Here is a 20,591-nt window from a genome sequence, read left to right as displayed (position 1 = left end):
GAGAATCCCTCTCAGGATTCTGAGAGAATCCCTCTCAGGATTCTGAGAGAATCCCTCTCAGGATTCTGAGAGAATCCCTCTCAGGATTCTGAGAGAATCCCTCTCAGGATTCTGAGAGAATCCCTCTCAGGATTCTGAGAGAATCCCTCTCAGGATTCTGAGAGAATCTCTCTCAGGATTCTGAGAGAATCCCTCTCAGCATTCTGAGAGAATCCCTCTCAGGATTCTGAGAGAATCCCTCTCAGGATTCTGAGAAAATCCCTCTCAGGATTCTGGGAATCCCTCTCAGGATTCTGAGAATCTCTCTCAGGATTCTGAGAGAATCTCTCTCAGGATTCTGAGAGAATACCTCTCAGGATTCTAAGAAAATACCTCTCAGGATTCTGAAAAATTCCCTCTTCGGATTCTGAGAGAATCCCTCTTCAGATTCTGAGAGAATTCCTCTCAGGATTCTGAGATAAATCCCTCTTCGGATTCTGAGAGTATCCCTTTTCAGATTCTGAGAGAATCCCTCTTCGGATTCTGAGAGAATCCCTCTTCGGATTCTGAGAGAATTTCTCTCAGGATTCTGAGGGAATCCCTCCCAGGATTCTGAGGGAATCCCTTTCAGGATTCTGAGAGAATCCCTCTCAGGATTATGAGAATCTCTCAGGATTGAGAGAATCCCTCTCAGGATTCTGAGAATATACCTCTCAGGATTCTGAGAGAATACCTCTCAGGATTCTGAGAGAATTCCTCTCAGGATTCTAAGAAAATAACTCTCAGGATTCTGAGAAATTCCCTCTTCGGATTTTGAGAGACTCTTTCTTCGGATTCTGAGAGAATTCCTCTCAAGATTCTGAGAGAATTCCTCTCAGGATTCTGAGACAATCCCTCTTCGGATTCTGAGAGTATCCCTCTTGAGATTCTGAGACAATCCCTCGTCGGATTCTGAGAGTATCTCTCTTCAGATTCTGAGAGAATCCCTCTTCGGATTCTGAGAGAATCCCTCTTCGGATTCTGGGAGAATTCCTCTTCGGATTCTGAGAGAATTCCTCTCCGGATTCTGAGATAATCCCTTATCGGATTACGAGAGAATTCCTCTCAGGATTCTGAGAGAATCCCACTCAGGATTCGAAGAGTATCCTTCACAGGATTCCGAGAGAATCCCTCGTAGGATTCCGAGAGAATCCCTCGTATGATTCCGTGAGAATCATTTTCCGGATTCCGAGAGAATCCCTCTCAGGATTCCGAAAGAATCTCTTCAGGATTCCGAGAGAATCCCTCTCAGGAGTCCAATAGCATCCCTCTCAGGATTGCGAGAGAATCCCTCTCAGGATTGCAAGAGCATCTCTCTTAGGATTCCGAGAGAATCCCTTTCAGGATTCCTAGAAAACCCAACTCAGGATTCTGAAAGAATCCCTCTCAGGATTCTGAGAGAATCCCTCTCAGGATTCTGAGACAATTCCTCTCAGGATTCTGAGAGAATCCCTCTTAAAATTTTGAGAGAATTCCGCTTAAGATTCGAAGAGAAGCTTTCTGAAGATTTAAAGAGAATCCTTCAGAAGATTCGACGAGAACTCCTACCAGATACGGAGATAATCCTTCTAGGGATTCGACCAGAAACCTTCTCGGAATCCGTAGAAATCACTTTTACGATTCTAACGAATGCCTCTCAGGATTATAAAAGAAACTTTCTCAAGATGAAAAACATACCTCCCAGAATTCGAAGAGAATCCTTCTCAAGATACGGAGAGAATCCTTTTAGGGATTCGACGAGAAACATTATCAGGATTCGGAGGGAATCCCTCTCAGGATTCTGAGAAAACCTTTATCAGGATTCTGAGAAAACCCCTCTCATGATTCCCATGGAATCCTCTCAGAACTTTGAGAGAATTGCTATCAGAATTCTGACAGAATCCCTCTCAGTATTGTGAGAAACCCTCTCAGGATTCTGAGAGAATCTTTCTCAGTATTCTTGGTGAATCTTTCTCAGGATTCTGAGAGACTCCCTCTCAGACAGCGAATCCCTCTAAGGATTTTGGGAGTGTCCTTTTCAGGATTTTTTTAGCAAATCTCTCGAAAAATTTTGAGCACATAATTCGTAGGATTATGGGAGAATCTATTTCAGTATTCTTCTGAGCAAATTTTCCTAAGGATTCTGAGAGAATCTCTCAGGATTCTGAGAGAATTCTTCTCAGGATTCTGAACGAAGAAAACCCCTGTGCTAGAGGAATCTAACCGAGCCAATATATCGATCCAATATTCCAAATTTATCTCAACCAAAACAAAACTCGTCACAGTTCCAAATCATTAGCTTGTGTGAACCGATCCGAACAAAATTGCCAGGACACAGCCGAAAAACAGTATGGGAACAAAAGAAGGAAACACCCAATTCGTTCGAAAATTGCACCATACTGCGAAGGACAGCATAGAGGCGGCGTCGAACCTGTAGTGATTTGCAAAAAAAATAAGGCAAAGAAACATGAAAACCATCTCCTCTGGGTGTCGATATAATTACCGCCACAGATTTCCTTCATCGGTCATTCCTTCGAGAGCCATTAATTTTCCCATTCTCTTTCCATTTTGCCCAGAAAATACGAAACGAAATGAACTGCACTTTTTTGCATAATTTGTGCGTGAAATGGGATGCCGATGTAAAGGCATCGAACTACCTCCGAACATTTCGAAGAGACAACAAGTCAGTTGCGGCAAACACTTGAGAATAAGGACTAGGATGCTGCTCATTTTTCGAAAGTTCGAAACCAAATTCAGATCACATGAAAAGAGAAGCCAAAATATTAATATTTAGAGGGAGCAAGCGACTTGAAGGTGAATTTTCAAGTTGTAAAATATGACCTTCAGTTACATTCTCATAATTTTGTGTTTTAAGACATATTTTGTTAATTCAGAACTCAGTCGATTGCACCACTTGTAAATCTCATTTTTAGCTCAAACTTTCAGGTTTCTCTTTTATAGTGACTTGAAATCAAAAGAGCTTCCGAAATTCGATTATGTGAACTTTAGAAAAATATGCCGCACCCTAAGAAGGACTCATGCCTGTCTTCTAGATTGTCTTCCATTGCAACATACAGAGCCCTCAAGAGAAGCGCCGTGTCATAAATTACCTGCGCCAGATTGCCAACTTTCTTCCAGATAAGCGAGTAAGATACAGGCAATGCGAAAGAGAGCAAACACCTAGGTATGGCGCAATCCTTCGTTGGAAAAATATATTTCTAGGAATCGATAGAAGGCACCTTAAAATATCGCCGTTAGTCCACATCACAGATCGATCACCGGGCAGGTTGACAGTTGTGCGAACGCTCAAAAACCAACCTTGAGAAAAATGTTATAGGCGTTATCTCAATCGGAGGAGCAAGGCATGCGTTGTGCAAATAAGGGCGACAGGGGGGAGGCGAAAAATTTCACACCGATCGAGAATATCTGAATTTGTTTGGAACTATTTCCGGTTTCTCAGCTGCAGTGCCAGAGGTTCTCAATACGTATTGGATTGTTCATAAACCGATTTTGAATTGACATTTTATTCATTTGGTTCAAAATAATAAATAAAATCAATTAGGGCTTAAGGATTTAAGATAACAATTCTCTCAAAGGGAATTATCTCAAAATACTGAGAGGGATTTTCTCAAAACCCTGAGATTTTTTTTTTTTTGAATCATGAGAGATATTCTGAGATATTCTGAGCGGGATTCTCTCAGAACCCTGAAAAGGATTCTCTCAGCATCCTGAGAGGTATTCTATCAGCATCATGGGAGGGATTCTATCAGCATCCTGAAAGGGATTCGCTCAGAATACCAAGAGGGATTCGTTCACAATACTGAGAGTGATTTCTCGCAGAATCCTGAGAGGGATTCTCTCAGAATTCTGAGAGGGATTCTATCAGCATCTTGAGAGGGATTCGCTCAAAATCCTGAGAGGGATTCTCACAGAATCCTAAGAGGGATTCGCTCAGAAACCTGAGAGGGATTCGCTCAGAATCCTGAGAGGGATTTCTCCCAATATCCTGAGAGGGATTCTCTCAGAATACTGAGAGGGATTCTCTCAGCATCTTGAGAGGGATTCGCTCAAAATCCTGTAGGATTCGCTCAACATCCTACGAGAGATTCGCTAAGAATTCTGAGAGGGATTTGCGCAGAATCCTGAGAGGGATTCTCTCAGAATCCTGAGAGTGACTTTCTCAGAATCCTAAAAGGAATTCTCTCATAATCCTGAGAGGGATTCTCTCTGAATCCTGAGAGAAATTGCTCTCAGAATGCTGAGAGGTATTCGTTCAGAATCCTGAGAAGGATTCGCTCAGAATCCTGAGAGGGATTCGCTCAGAATCCTGATAGGGATCCTCTCAGAATCCTGAGAGGGATTCGCTCAGAATCCTGTGATGGATTCGCTCAAAATCCTGAGAGGGATTCTCTCAGAATCATGAGAGGGATCTCTCAGAATCATGAGCAGTGTTGATAGACTCACACTCAAATCTCAATCATACCAATACCGTGAGAGGGATTCTCTCAAAATCCTGAGAAGCATCTTCTCAGAATCCTGGGGGATTCTCTCAGAATCCTGAGCGGGATTCCCTCACATTTCTGAGAAGGATTCTCTTAGATTCCTAAGAGAGATTCTCTTGGAACTCTTGGAAGGATTTTCTCAGAATCCTGGGAGGTATTCTCTCAGAATCCTGAGAGAGATTCTCTCAGAACTCTGAGTGGGGTTCTCTTAGAATCCTAAGAGAGATTCTCTCATAATCCTGAGAGGGATTCTCTAAGAATCCTGAGAGGGATTCTCTCACAATCCGGAGAGGGATTCTCTCAGAATCCTGAGAGGGATTCTCTCAGAATCCTGAGAGGGATTCTCTCAGAATCCTGAAAGGGATTTCCTCAGAATCCTGAGAGGGATTCTCTCACAATCCGGAGAGGAATTCTCTCAGAATCCTAAGAGGGATTCTCTCAAAATCCTGAGAGGGATTCTCTCAGAATCCTGATAGAGATTCTCTCTGAATCTTTAGAGGGATTCTCTTAGTATCCTGATAAGGATTTTCTCAGAATCCTAAAGGGGTTCTCTCAGAATCCTGAGTGGGATTGTTTCAGAATCCCGAGAGGGGTTTTCTCAGAATTCTGAGAGAAAGATTCTTAGAATCCTGATAGGGAGTCTCTAATAATCCTGATAGGGATTCTCTCAGAATCATGATAGGGATTTTCTCAGAATTCTGAGGGGGAATTTCTCAGAATCCCGAGAGGGATTTTCTCAGAATCGTATAGTCCTGAGAGGGATTCTCTTAGAATTTTGAGAGGGATTCTCTTAGAATTTTGAGAGGGATTCGCTCAGAATCCTGTGAGATTTTCTCTGAGTCTTGAGAGGGATTTACTCAGAATCCTGAAAGCGATGCGCTCCATATCCTGAGAGGGATATTCTCAGAATCCTGAGAGGGACTGTCTCAGAATCCTATGAGGGATTTCCTCAGAATCCTGAGAGGGATTTTCTCAGAATCCTATGAGGGATTATTTAGAATCATGAGAGGAATTCGCTCAGAATCCTGAGAAAAAATCTATCAGAATCCTGAGAGGGATTCTCTCAGAATCCTGAGAGGGATTCGCTCAGAATCCTGAAACGGATTCTCTCAGTATCATGAGAGGGATTCTCTCAAAACCATTAGAGATTCTTTCAGAATTCTGAGAGGGTTTCAACGATTTCTCAAATTACCCAGCTTGTAAACCTCTGATAAGCATAGATTCAAACGGCCGTTAGAAACCACAATTTTGAGCAAACATTGCCGCACTCTTATCGGTACCAATTCCATGTTATTTGCCGCTGCTGGTGGCACATCTGAATATGCGTGAAAGAAAAATAGATATTTACGACACCTTCTCGAGAGGGATTTCTCCCAATATCCTGAGAGGGATTCTCTCAGAATACTGAGAGGGATTCTCTCAGCATCTTGAGAGGGATTCGCTCAAAATCCTGTAGGATTCGCTCAACATCCTACGAGAGATTCGCTAAGAATTCTGAGAGGGATTTGCGCAGAATCCTGAGAGGGATTCTCTCAGAATCCTGAGAGTGACTTTCTCAGAATCCTAAAAGGAATTCTCTCATAATCCTGAGAGGGATTCTCTCTGAATCCTGAGAGAAATTGCTCTCAGAATGCTGAGAGGTATTCGTTCAGAATCCTGAGAAGGATTCGCTCAGAATCCTGAGAGGGATTCGCTCAGAATCCTGATAGGGATCCTCTCAGAATCCTGAGAGGGATTCGCTCAGAATCCTGTGATGGATTCGCTCAAAATCCTGAGAGGGATTCTCTCAGAATCATGAGAGGGATCTCTCAGAATCATGAGCAGTGTTGATAGACTCACACTCAAATCTCAATCATACCAATACCGTGAGAGGGATTCTCTCAAAATCCTGAGAAGCATCTTCTCAGAATCCTGGGGGATTCTCTCAGAATCCTGAGCGGGATTCCCTCACATTTCTGAGAAGGATTCTCTTAGATTCCTAAGAGAGATTCTCTTGGAACTCTTGGAAGGATTTTCTCAGAATCCTGGGAGGTATTCTCTCAGAATCCTGAGAGAGATTCTCTCAGAATTCTGAGTGGGGTTCTCTTAGAATCCTAAGAGAGATTCTCTCATAATCCTGAGAGGGATTCTCTAAGAATCCTGAGAGGGATTCTCTCACAATCCGGAGAGGGATTCTCTCAGAATCCTGAGAGGGATTCTCTCAGAATCCTGAGAGGGATTCTCTCAGAATCCTGAAAGGGATTTCCTCAGAATCCTGAGAGGGATTCTCTCACAATCCGGAGAGGAATTCTCTCAGAATCCTAAGAGGGATTCTCTCAAAATCCTGAGAGGGATTCTCTCAGAATCCTGATAGAGATTCTCTCTGAATCTTTAGAGGGATTCTCTTAGTATCCTGATAAGGATTTTCTCAGAATCCTAAAGGGGTTCTCTCAGAATCCTGAGAGGGATTGTTTCAGAATCCCGAGAGGGGTTTTCTCAGAATTCTGAGAGAAAGATTCTTAGAATCCTGATAGGGAGTCTCTAATAATCCTGATAGGGATTCTCTCAGAATCATGATAGGGATTTTCTCAGAATTCTGAGGGGGAATTTCTCAGAATCCCGAGAGGGATTTTCTCAGAATCGTATAGTCCTGAGAGGGATTCTCTTAGAATTTTGAGAGGGATTCTCTTAGAATTTTGAGAGGGATTCGCTCAGAATCCTGTGAGATTTTCTCTGAGTCTTGAGAGGGATTTACTCAGAATCCTGAAAGCGATGCGCTCCATATCCTGAGAGGGATATTCTCAGAATCCTGAGAGGGACTGTCTCAGAATCCTATGAGGGATTTCCTCAGAATCCTGAGAGGGATTTTCTCAGAATCCTATGAGGGATTATTTAGAATCATGAGAGGAATTCGCTCAGAATCCTGAGAAAAAATCTATCAGAATCCTGAGAGGGATTCTCTCAGAATCCTGAGAGGGATTCGCTCAGAATCCTGAAACGGATTCTCTCAGTATCATGAGAGGGATTCTCTCAAAACCATTAGAGATTCTTTCAGAATTCTGAGAGGGTTTCAACGATTTCTCAAATTACCCAGCTTGTAAACCTCTGATAAGCATAGATTCAAACGGCCGTTAGAAACCACAATTTTGAGCAAACATTGCCGCACTCTTATCGGTACCAATTCCATGTTATTTGCCGCTGCTGGTGGCACATCTGAATATGCGTGAAAGAAAAATAGATATTTACGACACCTTCTCGGTTGCCTCTCTGCGCCTCCACGTCCGAGAGAGTTCGCCTGGAGGTGCAATCAAAGTATATGGGTAAGGATCCAAAGTGCCGCCTTTGGACACGTTTTTTTCGTTTCTGTCGAAGTCTTCCTTAGGATTGACTTTGAATTTAGATTTCTGCTTTAAAGCTTGCAAATAGCGCCATAAAGTCGTCATAAAGGCATCATTGCGTTCACAGAATGACATATAATCGAATTTTGAGGAAACCACGCTTAAAAAGAATCCACCTCAAGAATTCCGAAGACTTTTACCTCAGAAATCTTATCTAAATACCCTTATTGTTCTCATTTTAATCCTTTTAGGGCACATAAAAGAATTCTCTCAAGATTCTCTAGAGAATCCTTAAATAAATTAATTTAAAAAAAATTGTATACATACGAATCTTATAATAATCTCCTCAATATTCTAATAAGGATTCTCATCAGCAAATTGTAAATATCATCCTCTAAGGATTCTCACCAGAATCCATTCAGGATTTTCATCACAATAATCTGAGAATTTTCAACCTTCTCAAGACTCTTAAAAAAACGTCTCAGAATTTTCATTGTAACTCTCAGGTTTCTCATTAGAATTCCCTTAGGATTCCGATTAGAATCCCCGCAGAAAAAAACAGAAGAAACCCGTCACGTTTCTCATCATAATCATATCAGGATTCGCATAAGGATCCTCTTAATATTCTCATCAAAATTCATTGACGACTTCAATCGAAATATTCTCAGCATTATGATAAGAACCTTCCCAAAACTCTTGTTAGAGTCTTCTCATAATTCTCATCAGAATGATTTCAGGAACCTCATCAGAATCCTCACACGATTCTCACCAGAATACTCTTTGGATTTCTACAAGAACCTTTCAATCTTCATGCTTATCAGAATCCCTAAGGATATTTATCAGAATGTTCTTACTATTCTCATAGGAATTTTCTCAGAGTTCTCATCAGAATCATTCTCGTCCTAATCTTCTCAAGCCTATTACCAGAATCCTCTGATTTATCCTCTTAAGAATTCTGTTAGATTTATCTTCAGAATTTTCTACATAATTCCTTGAACAAATCTAATCATAAGACTTTCAAGATTCTTATCAGAATACTTTCAGGATTTCCATAAAAATCCTCGCAAGAATAATTCGCAGCAAGTTGGTCACCGAAATATATGGAAATCGTACCTAGCATTTCGATGTCCGAGAGACTACAGAAGACAGCTGACTTTGAAGATTCATAAAAAAGACAACACAATTCTAAGAATCCATGAAAAAAATATTTTTCTTTTGGCAGCCAACCTTTCAAAGCTCATCAACCTGTCGAAATCGATTTAGGGTTTTCTTGTCCCACCCACCCACGAGTCACAAACGATCGGTACCTGGAGCCAAATGACAAAGGCATATCATCATCAATAGGACGGCGGCAGCGAGCAGCCATCCCGTGTTGTCCCTTTTAAAATTAAATCTCTGCTGTTGCGTTCCAAATCGATTTTTGTTTTTGCCAACCCCTACGACCTTCATCTCTAGCATTATTCAATATCGAGCATCTATGCACTTGTCCCAAAAGAAAAGATCATGTGTTTTTTGCAAAATACCCCGAAAACAAAGGCCCTCCTCAACAGGGCTTCCATTTAATGATTGTTTTCCACGGCGGGAATCGATCGCAGGACCTTTAAACAAGAGATTAGGTGCATCCCTCGGACCGATAAGGGACTGGCGCCATGTCTGCAGGATGCCTTGAAAATTGATCTTGTGCAATTTTTCGCCAGAAATGATCAACTTACCTTTGGTCAGTTTCGTCGCCGACTTCGTCGTTGTTGGCTCCGTTGTCGTCGTCGTCGCCATTCGGTAGTGGCTCCTGTAGCTCGGGCTGACCACCGCTGCCGCCGCCGCTATTCTCGCCTGCCTCGAGCATACTTTTGAAATCGGACGAAATCGCTGGAAAAATAGGGTGAGAAGGGGCAATATGAGTCGGTGGGCAAGATAGATCGGCAAGCCAATTCCAATTACAAAAAGGTTTGACATGTTTGAAAAAAAAAACAATCTGAATAAAATAAACCGAGATTCGCCATTCTGAATTGAGTGTGTAGTTCTACCGGAATAGGAAGTAGTGGTTGTGCTAGAATTATCAGATATACGAATTTCTTTAATTGACTGGCGGTTCTTTCGAGTTCTACCGTCCTCAGCCAGGGCCATTCAATTTCAGTTTTCCAATTCCCAGTTTTTTTTTCTAGATGTCGAAAAACTTCACAAAACCAATAAAATACTCTACAGGGTGACTTGTTTTTTCGGCAGCTCTGTTCTCTTCATCTTAGGTTCTTATTCTTCTTGACATCAACATTCTCACTGGGACAGAGCCTGCTTCTCAGCTTAGTGTTCTTATGAGCACTTCCACAGTTATTAACTGAGAGCTTTCTTTGCCAAAGATGCCATTTTCGCATTCGTATATCGTGTGGCAGGTACGATGATACTCTATGCCCAGGGAAGTCAAGGAAATTTCCATTACGAAAAGATCCTGGACCGACCGGGAATCGAACCCAGACACCTTTAGCATGGCTTTGCTTTGTAGCCGCGGACTCTAACCACTCGGCTAAGGAAAGTCCCTCCGTCTTAGGTAGTTTGTTTAAAATTAAGGTAGTTTTATAAGAATTATAGGTAGTTTTCTAAAAATTATGGAAAAATTTCTCTCCCTGAGAAACCCGCTGGAAAAATTTTGGACGGATTCCTGGGAGAATTCAGGAAAGTATTCCAGCATAAATCTCAAACTCAACCACGTCATAATTTATATGGCATAGGTGCACTAATCTGCCCATTTAAATAATTCAAGCGTGTGCTAGAATAAGGGCGTAAGTCGCATGATCGATTTCTCTTTATCGATACTCTCTTCTGTAAATAAATGTGACAAGACGCGGGTTTGTTAGCATTTTTTCACTTCAGACCGCTTGGCAGCGATGCAATCTTGCGTCTTGAGGTTAAAAACTGCTGACAAACCTTCGTCTTGTCATCTTTATTCACAGAAGGAACGATGAAAAGATATCGATCATGCGACTTACGCCCTTATTCTAGCAAGCACACGCTTGAACTATTCTATTCGAATCGAAGTGGGCATTTATACTATTGGCGACGATCAGTTTCAGGGTGTCTACTCGTTTACCGAAATGAAATTCCCTGATATTTCTAGGTTTTTCCAGGTTTTATAAAAATTATTCCAGGTTCAAGATATACTCTAATTTTATGGGTCTACCACAAAAGGCCGAAACATACAAAAGGCCGAATCACAGAAGGCCGAATCACAGAAGGCCGAATCACAGAAGGCCGAATCACAAAAGGCCGAATCACCGAAGGCCAAAATTTTAAAACAAACTTTAGTGAAAGCCACAACCATTCATGACATTTTTCTACAATATTATGAGCATTTTCATAGTAGGGTAAGGCGGGACAAGATGCACAAGTAACATTACTAGCTGAATAACAGTTTATCCAGCTAAAATATGGTTAGTGTTTTTTGGGTGTGTCAGTTGGTCTATTCTTAGCTTACATAGCATAGCATAGCATAGCATAGCATAGACTGACTGTACATGTCAATGGTTGCTACTCCGTGTCAGTTGGTCTATTCTTAGCTTACACACCAAAAAAAAATCTTTAATTGGAGCTGTTGTATTTTGTACAACATAAGTGTAGAAACCTCGCGAAAACTGGAAGGTTGTACAGTGCCTGTCCGATTTTGGCAACATGCCTAAATTGAACCGTTCCAAAATATAACGGTTGTTTTTATTATATCTTTTATCACCGTAATAATGACCAGGAATTAAATTTACCTATTTTGAATATGTTAAGCCTTGAGAAGGCCCATAGAAACATTGAGATTGACAAGATTTGTGACTGATCATGATTCATTTTTTCGTGTACATGGATTTCCGTGTTGCCAAATTCAAGCCGAGTCAGAATCGAACGGGCATTGTACGATGAAAAGTATTCTTAGTAAACTTAGTGTTCTTATGATCACTAAAAAACTTGTTATACCCTATCTCAGCAATCATTCTCCTGCTTGTTTCGTAAAAGACTATGTTGGCATTATACCAGGCAAATGCTTGCTGTCCGAACTCGCTGTCGCTCGTCGGACCTAAAAATGGAAAAACATCCTCTGTTCGCATTATACCGGGCAAACGCCTAGATTTGCTGTTTGCATGACACCGTATAGATCCTATACACACCCTTTGGATATCAGAGACTTCGACGGCCTTCTGCCGCCTCAGTAAATTCGCCGCATGTAAATTTTGCACTGTTTACTGACATGACTGCATTTAACAAAGTATGGACTTGTTCTCTTCATATCCAATCTTTATTCTTTAGGTTTGTTATTTTAATTCAGCCTTATGTGATTCGGCCTTCTGTGATTCGGCCTTTTGTGATCCGGCCTTCTGTGATTCGGCCTTTTGTGATTCGGCCTTCTGTGCATTCGGCCTTTTGTGGTAGGCTAGAATGTATTCGGCCTTTTGTGATAATCCCAATTTTATATGTTTAAAACAAATTTATGACAAATTTTAAAGTGTTTTCGATTTAATACAGTGGTTACTAACCTTTTTAGGACAACGGCCACTTTCAAATTCTACAAACATTCCGCGGACCCCTGAACATGAAGATTCTTGAAATGAAAATTTATGGAAACGAAGGATTTCTTTGATATTAAACATCATTAATAGAGATTTTGTTTTAAGTTCTGTCTACAATTTTAAAAATATACTTACGAAAGCCAGTCTTTGACAGGATAGAAATCACTACAGAGGATCATTGCCTCTGTAGAAATCAAATGACAATGAAAACTGGAGTCTACTAAGCATTTTGCTAATGAACATTCCAGGAGGATCTTGATCAAATTCTACACAAGTCTAGAGGTGAAATTCTTGGGAAGACTCATATTATTCTGCCAACAATTCTTCCAAAATTTTCACAGGAAATCGTGTTCAAGATTTTCTCAAAAATCATATTTGCAAAATTTCATCAGGTGTTTTCAAAGTATTTCAGCAGATATCCACAAAGATCTTACTACCAAAAAATTGTTCGAAGATTTTGTTAGGAATTCAGCCAACATGCTTTCAAAGGCTACATGATAATTGACTTCATAGTCCAGCTGAAACCGTAGGAAGCATTTCACAAGGAATTGTCGAGAACCTTGTCAGTTATCCATCAAGAAAATCGAAAATATGCCAAGAATTTTCTGTTCATACCATGACCCCACAGTTATGGATCAAATAGTGTGGAGTCCAACCTATAAAATTCAATAAAACGACATGGAAAACGTAAAATTGTAATATAAAAGCACGAATCGAATCGTTTCAAATTGGAACTTCGGTTAGTAAACTGTTTTGAGTGTAATATTTACATAGGATTGCATAAAAATTAAAAATTGTATCGGTTCCTGAAAACCATATTATGGATCAATTCTCATATTATGGATCAAATTGTGACATATTACGGATCAGTGCGCAAAATCAAGAGATTTTCAACTCAATGCATCTGTATTGCATGGTATTGCGAAAGTTAACAATGTGTCATATATTACTGCAAAAAATAGCAGTGTTAGAGCTGGAAACAAGGGTAAAATGGCCTTTTTTTGTGATACTGCATTGTAGTAACTGAGACATGAACTGTTTTAGCTATACACCAAGTTTACCACCCATTTTTGTCTGCTAAAAAATGAAATTTACAAACCTTGATATTTTATTAGTTTTATCCTTAGTGCTATTGTCTGAAAATGTCGAATCCAATGCACAAAATAGCAGAAATCTACATTCTTTGGAAGTGATCCATAACCGTGGTAAACGATCATTTCCTGGTCCATATTATGGATCACTAGTTAGAAGTGCTAATATTCGATATTTAGAATCAACAATCAAGAAAAATGTTTTCCAAAGATGAATTCATACTAAATCGAAGCGAACGAGCATAAAATATGTTATAACATTTGAATTTTACCACCTGTGGGAGCTTATGAATGCTGACGGCACTTCTTAGAGAAAACGACCATATAATGATAGCTGTGTGGTACCAACTAAACATTCGTCAAATACACCGTTATTTAGCGGTCGAATGTTGTGCTTAACATTACAGATGGTAGAAGACAAATAGTATAACATGGGAAAAATATGTTTTACGTCAACGTTTATGTTTTGAGCGAGTTATCCGATGTTGAACGCCAAAGTGATCCGTCACTGTGGGTGATCCGTAACTGTGTGGGTATGGTACCTCGAGAAACTATTTTAGTTCAAATTGTCAATAAATGGTATACCATTTTGCATGGATTTGATGCTTCATTCTACGTGTTATATTGATCTAATGTGAATCTTCTTAGAAAAATGTCATTAAAGACAACGTAAATATCCAATTCACAGAGAAACATTGAAAATATTTTATCAGTTTCTGTAAAGTTTGACTCTAAAAAATTATATTCTACAAAAATATTCGAAGATTGAAATATAATACCGTAAGGTGGTTCCGGTGAGAAAAGGGTATGAGGCCTAGGGTAATGTAATTCTGGTTGGTTTTAGTGGGTCTTCTTTGATGCGATATCTCCACACTCCCAGAGTAGCCTTTTCAGGGGTCTGGTTGTAAATTTCCCCCTTGTAAAAAAATAGAAATACACACAACAATACTGAAAAAAAACTCATACATTTTAAATGTCTTAGCGGCCCCCTGAGAATCCATCACGGCCCACTAGGGGTCCGCGAACCACCGGTTGAGAAACCCTGATTTAATAGCTATTTATACACTTCTAAACATTATGTAAAGCATGCTGAAACCATTCCAATATCCAATATTACAATATGAAGATGGCAACAATACCACAGCTATTCAAATGAATCGTATTTGTCTATGATGATATTTTTTATTTCGTTAGTAAAAGCTCTGTGAACTGAACGGAACTTTCAAGTGCATTTTCTTTTTTATTTTAGTATTTTTAGTACAGATTATGTAACATTCATTTCCATCGGTCGTTTAGATAACTAAGACAGCTTCATGGGCGCAAAATTAAACTTTATTTGGATATGTGGGCATATTTTACAATAAATAATAAGTTTACCGATGTATTAACAAGTTATCGTACAGTTCTGATCTGCGAAAAAGCCAAATTCTTTAAAATATCTCAAATTGAATCGATCGTGTTATTTAACGTATTTAAGTAGATATATACCCATCTAAAGTAGATATATACCCATCTAAATTAACATAAACAATTCGTAAAACTTTTGGATCGCGGATCATTTTTTTATAGTAGAAACACGGATTATCAAGCCCCTGGGTACTCGCGTCCGACCGTATAACATTTAACTGTGGTAATACAAAAAGATATTTTTTTTGCATTTCATTCGAAAAAATTCTAAATTAATCATGATAGTTACGAAATTTTAAATTTTAAGTTGTTTAAATTCCTGTTTGCTTTTCAAAAATCGTTTTTTTATCTGAAATTAAATATTTTTCATTAATTATATTAAAAATTGTGCATGGTGAATGAGTTTCTTGAAGTTTCTTTCCAGGAAAAAAGAGACTAAGGAGTAACCAAAAAGAGACCAAAAAGAGACAAAACAGTAATCAAAAAACGAAACCTAAAAGGAGCCACGACAAAATCGTTCGATCAGACCAGACATTTCTCTAAAAACATTTTTAAAACTTTAACATTATATTGTCGTTTTCTGTAAGAAATGCCGTCAGCATTCATAAGCTCCCACAGGTGATACAATTCAAATGTTATAGCATAGAAAATGCTCGTTTGCTTAGATTTAGTTTGAATTTGAAAACATATTTCTTGATTGTTGATTCTAAATACTGAATATTATCAGTTCTTACTAGTGATCCATAATATGAGCCAGGAAATGATAGTTTACCACGGTTATGGATCACATCCAAAGAATGTAGATTTCTGCCATTTTAAGCATTGGATTAGACATTTTCAGGCAATAGCACTAATGATAAAATTCATAAAACATCATGGTTCGTAAATTTCATTTTTTTAGCCTACACAAATGGGTGAAAAACTTGGTGTGGAGCGAAAACATTTCATGTCTCAGTTACTACAATGTAGTATCACAAAAAAAAAACTCAAAAAACATAAAACTTGAGCAGCAACTTATTTAGAGATGAAATATGCTTCCAAATCAGCACAATTATCATGGTTGAATGATCGGTGAAGGGTGTCTTAGCTTAGCTTACACTACACTAGCTTACACTAGCTTACTACACATATCAATGGTTGCTATTCCGTGATTGACCGAAGTCAGTGAAAATGCACAAAGAATCAACTAGAAGTTCGGCTGGGATTGGCCATAATCTTCTTCAGTGTGCATAATTCAATGCCTCTATTTATACAAGGACAATAACGGCGCCGGCCACGTCCTTGCAGTCAGGTGGGATTGAGGGAAGGAATGCTAGTGTGTAACCTTTGCTATTTGGAGACCGTGTTTGCCTCTGCATCTCCACAGAGGTTACTGGGAGGGATGTTTGTTAATGGGGAGGATTGTTGGGTCAAAGGATTCACTTTGATAAGTGATTAGACCATGATAAATAGTTATTTGTCAAATACAAATATGCTTTTATGAAAATATAATATTTTCATTTGATATTAACAATTTCTATGTAGAGGAAAATTATGCCGACGATTCTACCCCATTACACAGAATGCCATTTCCCCGAATCCCATCACCCCGAATTCCATTACCCCGAATGCACCATTACCCCGAATTCCATCACCCCGAATGCTATTTCCCCGAATTCACAATTATCTTGACATGATGATATTGATGACATTTCCCCATGATTGTGGAATTCGGGGAAATGTCATTCGGGGTGATGGGTCGTTCGGGGTTTTGGAATTCGGGGTAATGGTGTTCGGGTTAATGGCATTCGGGGTAATGGGATTCGGGGTAATGGGGTAGAATCATGCCGAGGTGACGAACTATTCAAAGTTTGTTGAACAAATACCTAAATGTAACATTCCTACAGCTGTCAGGACGAAAGCATGTGTTATTATATTTTACTTATTTGAAAAGAAACAAAAACTCGATTGTCTGGAACATCATAGAACACTCTTATTCTTATGCCGACACTTACAGTGGCGAACCATCCAAATTTTGTTGAATAAAGTTAACCTTTCGCAAGTCTACACTTGTAGTGTCGAACCATTCAAAGTTTTTTTTTAATTACAAAAATAAAGATAAAAAGAAATGAGTGTTTTGAAAACAAAAAAATGTTAAACATAAATACTTCATGAATTAGAGTTTATGTCGACTGTCACAGTGACGAACCATTCATAGTTTGTTGAAAAATCATATTTACGTCCTACCGTTGTATCGGTTAAATGTGCAGTCATACATATTTTATAGATTAGAAATAGTAGCATGAAACGAGCTCACCAATTGATCCGTCATCCTTGACTGAGCAGCAACAATCCACTTTCAGCTTAACTCGTTTGCTCGGCTATATAAAAGCACTCAGAGAAAATAGGCGCACGACTCGAGAGGGAAAACAGCTGACGACTGCTCGGGCTTTCTTGACGCACTGCCAAGGTCGAAGATCAAACAGAACTCTGAATGATCGGTGCAGGGTGTCTCGAAAGTGTAAATTACACTACCTGGCATAAATACGGACTCACTAAAATAAGTATTGCAACACTCAGCTGAATAATGAATCACCTCCAAAAAGTTTAGCATCACCTCAAAACAGGTTAATTCACATTGCTATATATCGAGATCCTTACGACTTGCAAAGAAGCGATCTTCAGCAAAGTTGTTCAGGGGATCAAGGACATCCGGAAAGCAAACAGTTTGGTTCGCGATTTTGTCGGAGTCAGGAGGAAAAGTGTTAGTCGTTCGCGTCTAGTACTTTTCTCTCCAACAGTTGTAAAAGATTTGACGCGCCCTTCTTCTAACAAACCTTTCCGTGGAAAGCTCGACAAGTATTGCAAATTCTAATACTCAATCTGTTGGATCATATGGCTGGAAGGAGATTCTCTATTTCCCGCGGGTTTCGCGTAAGTGTTTCTACTTACGGGTCCGCCACCCCCCTTTTGGCCCTTCATACAGCGATATGTTGAATGCAGATTGGTAATAAAATTTGACCTTACTGTTGAGTGGAGCCGCATGCAGAGCAAGACTCAAGCAAGGATTGGTGGCTACCTACATACATACATACATACATGCTAAACTTTTCAGGGTGATTCAATATTGAGCTGAGTGTTGCAATACTTATTTCAGTGAGTCCGTATTTATGACGGGTAGTGTATCCGAAAAGCGCCTTTAGGTTTTATTTATTGATCCATTCCTAATTCCTTTTCCTACTGCCCATAAAAGGGCATTTTACCCTTATTTCCAGCTCTAACACTGTTATTTTTTGACAGTAACATGTGACGCATTGTTAACTTTCGCCAAATCATGCAATACAAATGCATTTAGTTGAAAATCTCTTGATTTTGCGCACTGACCCGTAATACAGTGGTCCAATTTCATATTCGTACAGGACACTGGCGTCACATCAAATAAGTAAAAAACTATTAAATGATATATTGAGTTTAAAATGCTTTATCTATATTGATGGCCATAGGTGTCATCTATTATTTAACAGTCATAAAATGTTTCCATTTACATTCATCTTTGGATTAATGGAAAAGTATTGATTTTATGTCTAAAATTCACCCAATCCTATATTCGTACAATTATCAAATTTTTAACATACAACATTCAAAACTGAATTTTAATGCTCTAGTTGATTGCTCAAAAAAAACTGAAACTTAGGTAAAATTATTAGAAGTATCGGTTTACAATGATTTTTGCTATAAATTCAATAATTCTAGCAATAGCGTTCATTTTTGCTACAGGATTCAATCCAAAATATATATTCGTAAGCACTGAATGAGTTTTGGTTAAAATTTATTACAGATTTATTAAAGATTACAGAAATCATAAAAAGTTTTTATCTCCCTTGAGTTTAGAAAATTGTTATGTCATACTTCAAAACTCTTCTGACATGTGATTTTCAAACAATGTAAACCAAATTTTCGTTCTAAACAACAGTAAAAGGTTAATTTCAAACTTGACTGTAGAAAGAGTCTTAAATAAGCATTTCGTTTTACAACAAAGTACCCTATACTATGCTGTATATACCTTCACATAATTGATGTTATCTCAATATTCAATTATTTTTGTATTCATTTCCAAATTATTCTCAAAATAGGATCCTATTCTGCGGTTCATTTGTTTTATAATAAAAATACAAAATATTCCGAGTGAGCGGAGAGCATTGATATAATTTTTACTAGAATATAACCTGTCGTTTTCACCATTTCAAACAACGTATGTGTTGCTGATTATAAGTTTTTGAAACTCGTTCAGTATTCATATTATTCATTGGTAATGAAGTGAACTAAAAACAAATTGCGTTATTGTTCGATTTACTAGATTGTTTTCAGCAAAAAACACTGAAAAAGTGATATTTTTCTTAAATTTACTTAAGTTTCAAATATGTCCTCTTATATTTTTTCCAAATGTACTCTACTACATCTGAACAACGTAGCTTAGCTTAGCTTAGCTTAGCTTAGCTTAGCTTTAGCTTAGCTTAGACTGACTACACATATCAATGGTTGCTATTCCGTGATTGACCGAAGTCAGTGAAAATGCACAAAGAATCAACTAGAAGTTTGACTGGGATTGGCCATAATCTTCTTCAGTGTGCATAATTCAGTGCCTCTATTTATACAGGGTCAATAACGGCGCCGGCCACGTCCTTGCAGTCAGGTGGGATTGAGGGAAGGAATGTTAGTGTGTAACCTTTGCTATTTGGAGACCGTGTTTGCCTCTGCATCTCCACAAAGGTTACTGGGAGGGATGTTTGTTAATGGGGAGGATCGTTGGGTCACAGGATTCACTTTGATAAGCAATTAGACCATGATAAATAATTATTTGTGAGATATAAACATGATTATGCCGACACTTGGGGTGACGAACCATTCAAAGTTTGTTGAACAAATACCTAAATGAAACATTCCTAACACTCCTATTCTTATGCCGACACTTACAGTGACGAACCATCCAAAGTTTGTTGAATAAAGTGAACCTTTCGGAAGTCTACACTTGTAGTGTCCAACCATTCAAAGTTTTTTTTATTACAAAAATAAAGGTAAAAAGAAAGGGGTGTTTTGCATAGCATAGCATAGCACAGCACAAACTGACTGCACATGTCAATGGTTGCCACTCCGTGACTGATCGGAACTGGTAAGAATTGCACTACGATCCAAATGAATAAGGGATGGGAGCCTCCGCCCACTCCCGAAGTGCAACTCTAGCAGATCTAACATTATTGATCAACAACGGCGCCGGCCAAGTCCTTACAGTCAGTTGGGATGGGGAAGGAATGCTAGGGTGCAACGACTGTTGCCTCCAGAGACCGAGAACACCTCTGCATCCCCACAATCACCACGGGAAGGGTGTTCACTAGTGAGGAAGGAAAAGATCTGGGAGTCACCCCTGGTCGGTGATGCGATCCATGGACAAGGGGGAAATACACGACTTGTATTCAAAGCTAGTTTTGTATTTTTGTCTCGAGAAGTTTTTGGAAAAATTACGTCAACATCTATAATGTCGAACAATTCAAAAGACGTCCCTATCAATGACGAAAACTGAAAATTACATGTATATATTTCAACTTATATGAAACAGGAACAATGCCGACACTTGCAGTGACGAACCACACATAGCCCGTTCGAAAATCACACATGAGTACCACTGTGCATCTCGTCTCGATATGGTAGAAGTTTTAGAAAATACGTCAACATTCACAATGTCGAACAATTCAAAGGATA

At 39.1% G+C, this 20,591-nt stretch overlaps 1 protein-coding gene across 1 annotated transcript in view; it reads right to left on the bottom strand.

Annotated features, from left to right (window-relative positions):
* Positions 1-9,375: 9,375 nt before the first annotated feature.
* LOC110674320 overlaps positions 9,376-20,591 on the bottom strand; it is a 200,538-nt gene continuing 189,322 nt past the window's right edge. Inside the window, exons 2-3 of the mRNA XM_021838608.1 lie at positions 9,529-9,682; positions 9,376-9,469 (exon numbers count right to left, since the gene is read on the bottom strand). Coding sequence (XP_021694300.1) covers positions 9,376-9,469; positions 9,529-9,682 — 248 coding nt within the window. The remainder of the gene's footprint in view (positions 9,470-9,528; positions 9,683-20,591) is intronic.

Source organism: Aedes aegypti, chromosome 1 (genome assembly GCF_002204515.2).
Source record: "Aedes aegypti strain LVP_AGWG chromosome 1, AaegL5.0 Primary Assembly, whole genome shotgun sequence".
Lineage (NCBI taxonomy): Eukaryota > Metazoa > Arthropoda > Insecta > Diptera > Culicidae > Aedes > Aedes aegypti.
Note: the sequence above shows the minus strand (reverse complement) of the source record. Positions and strands in the feature narration are given on the sequence as shown.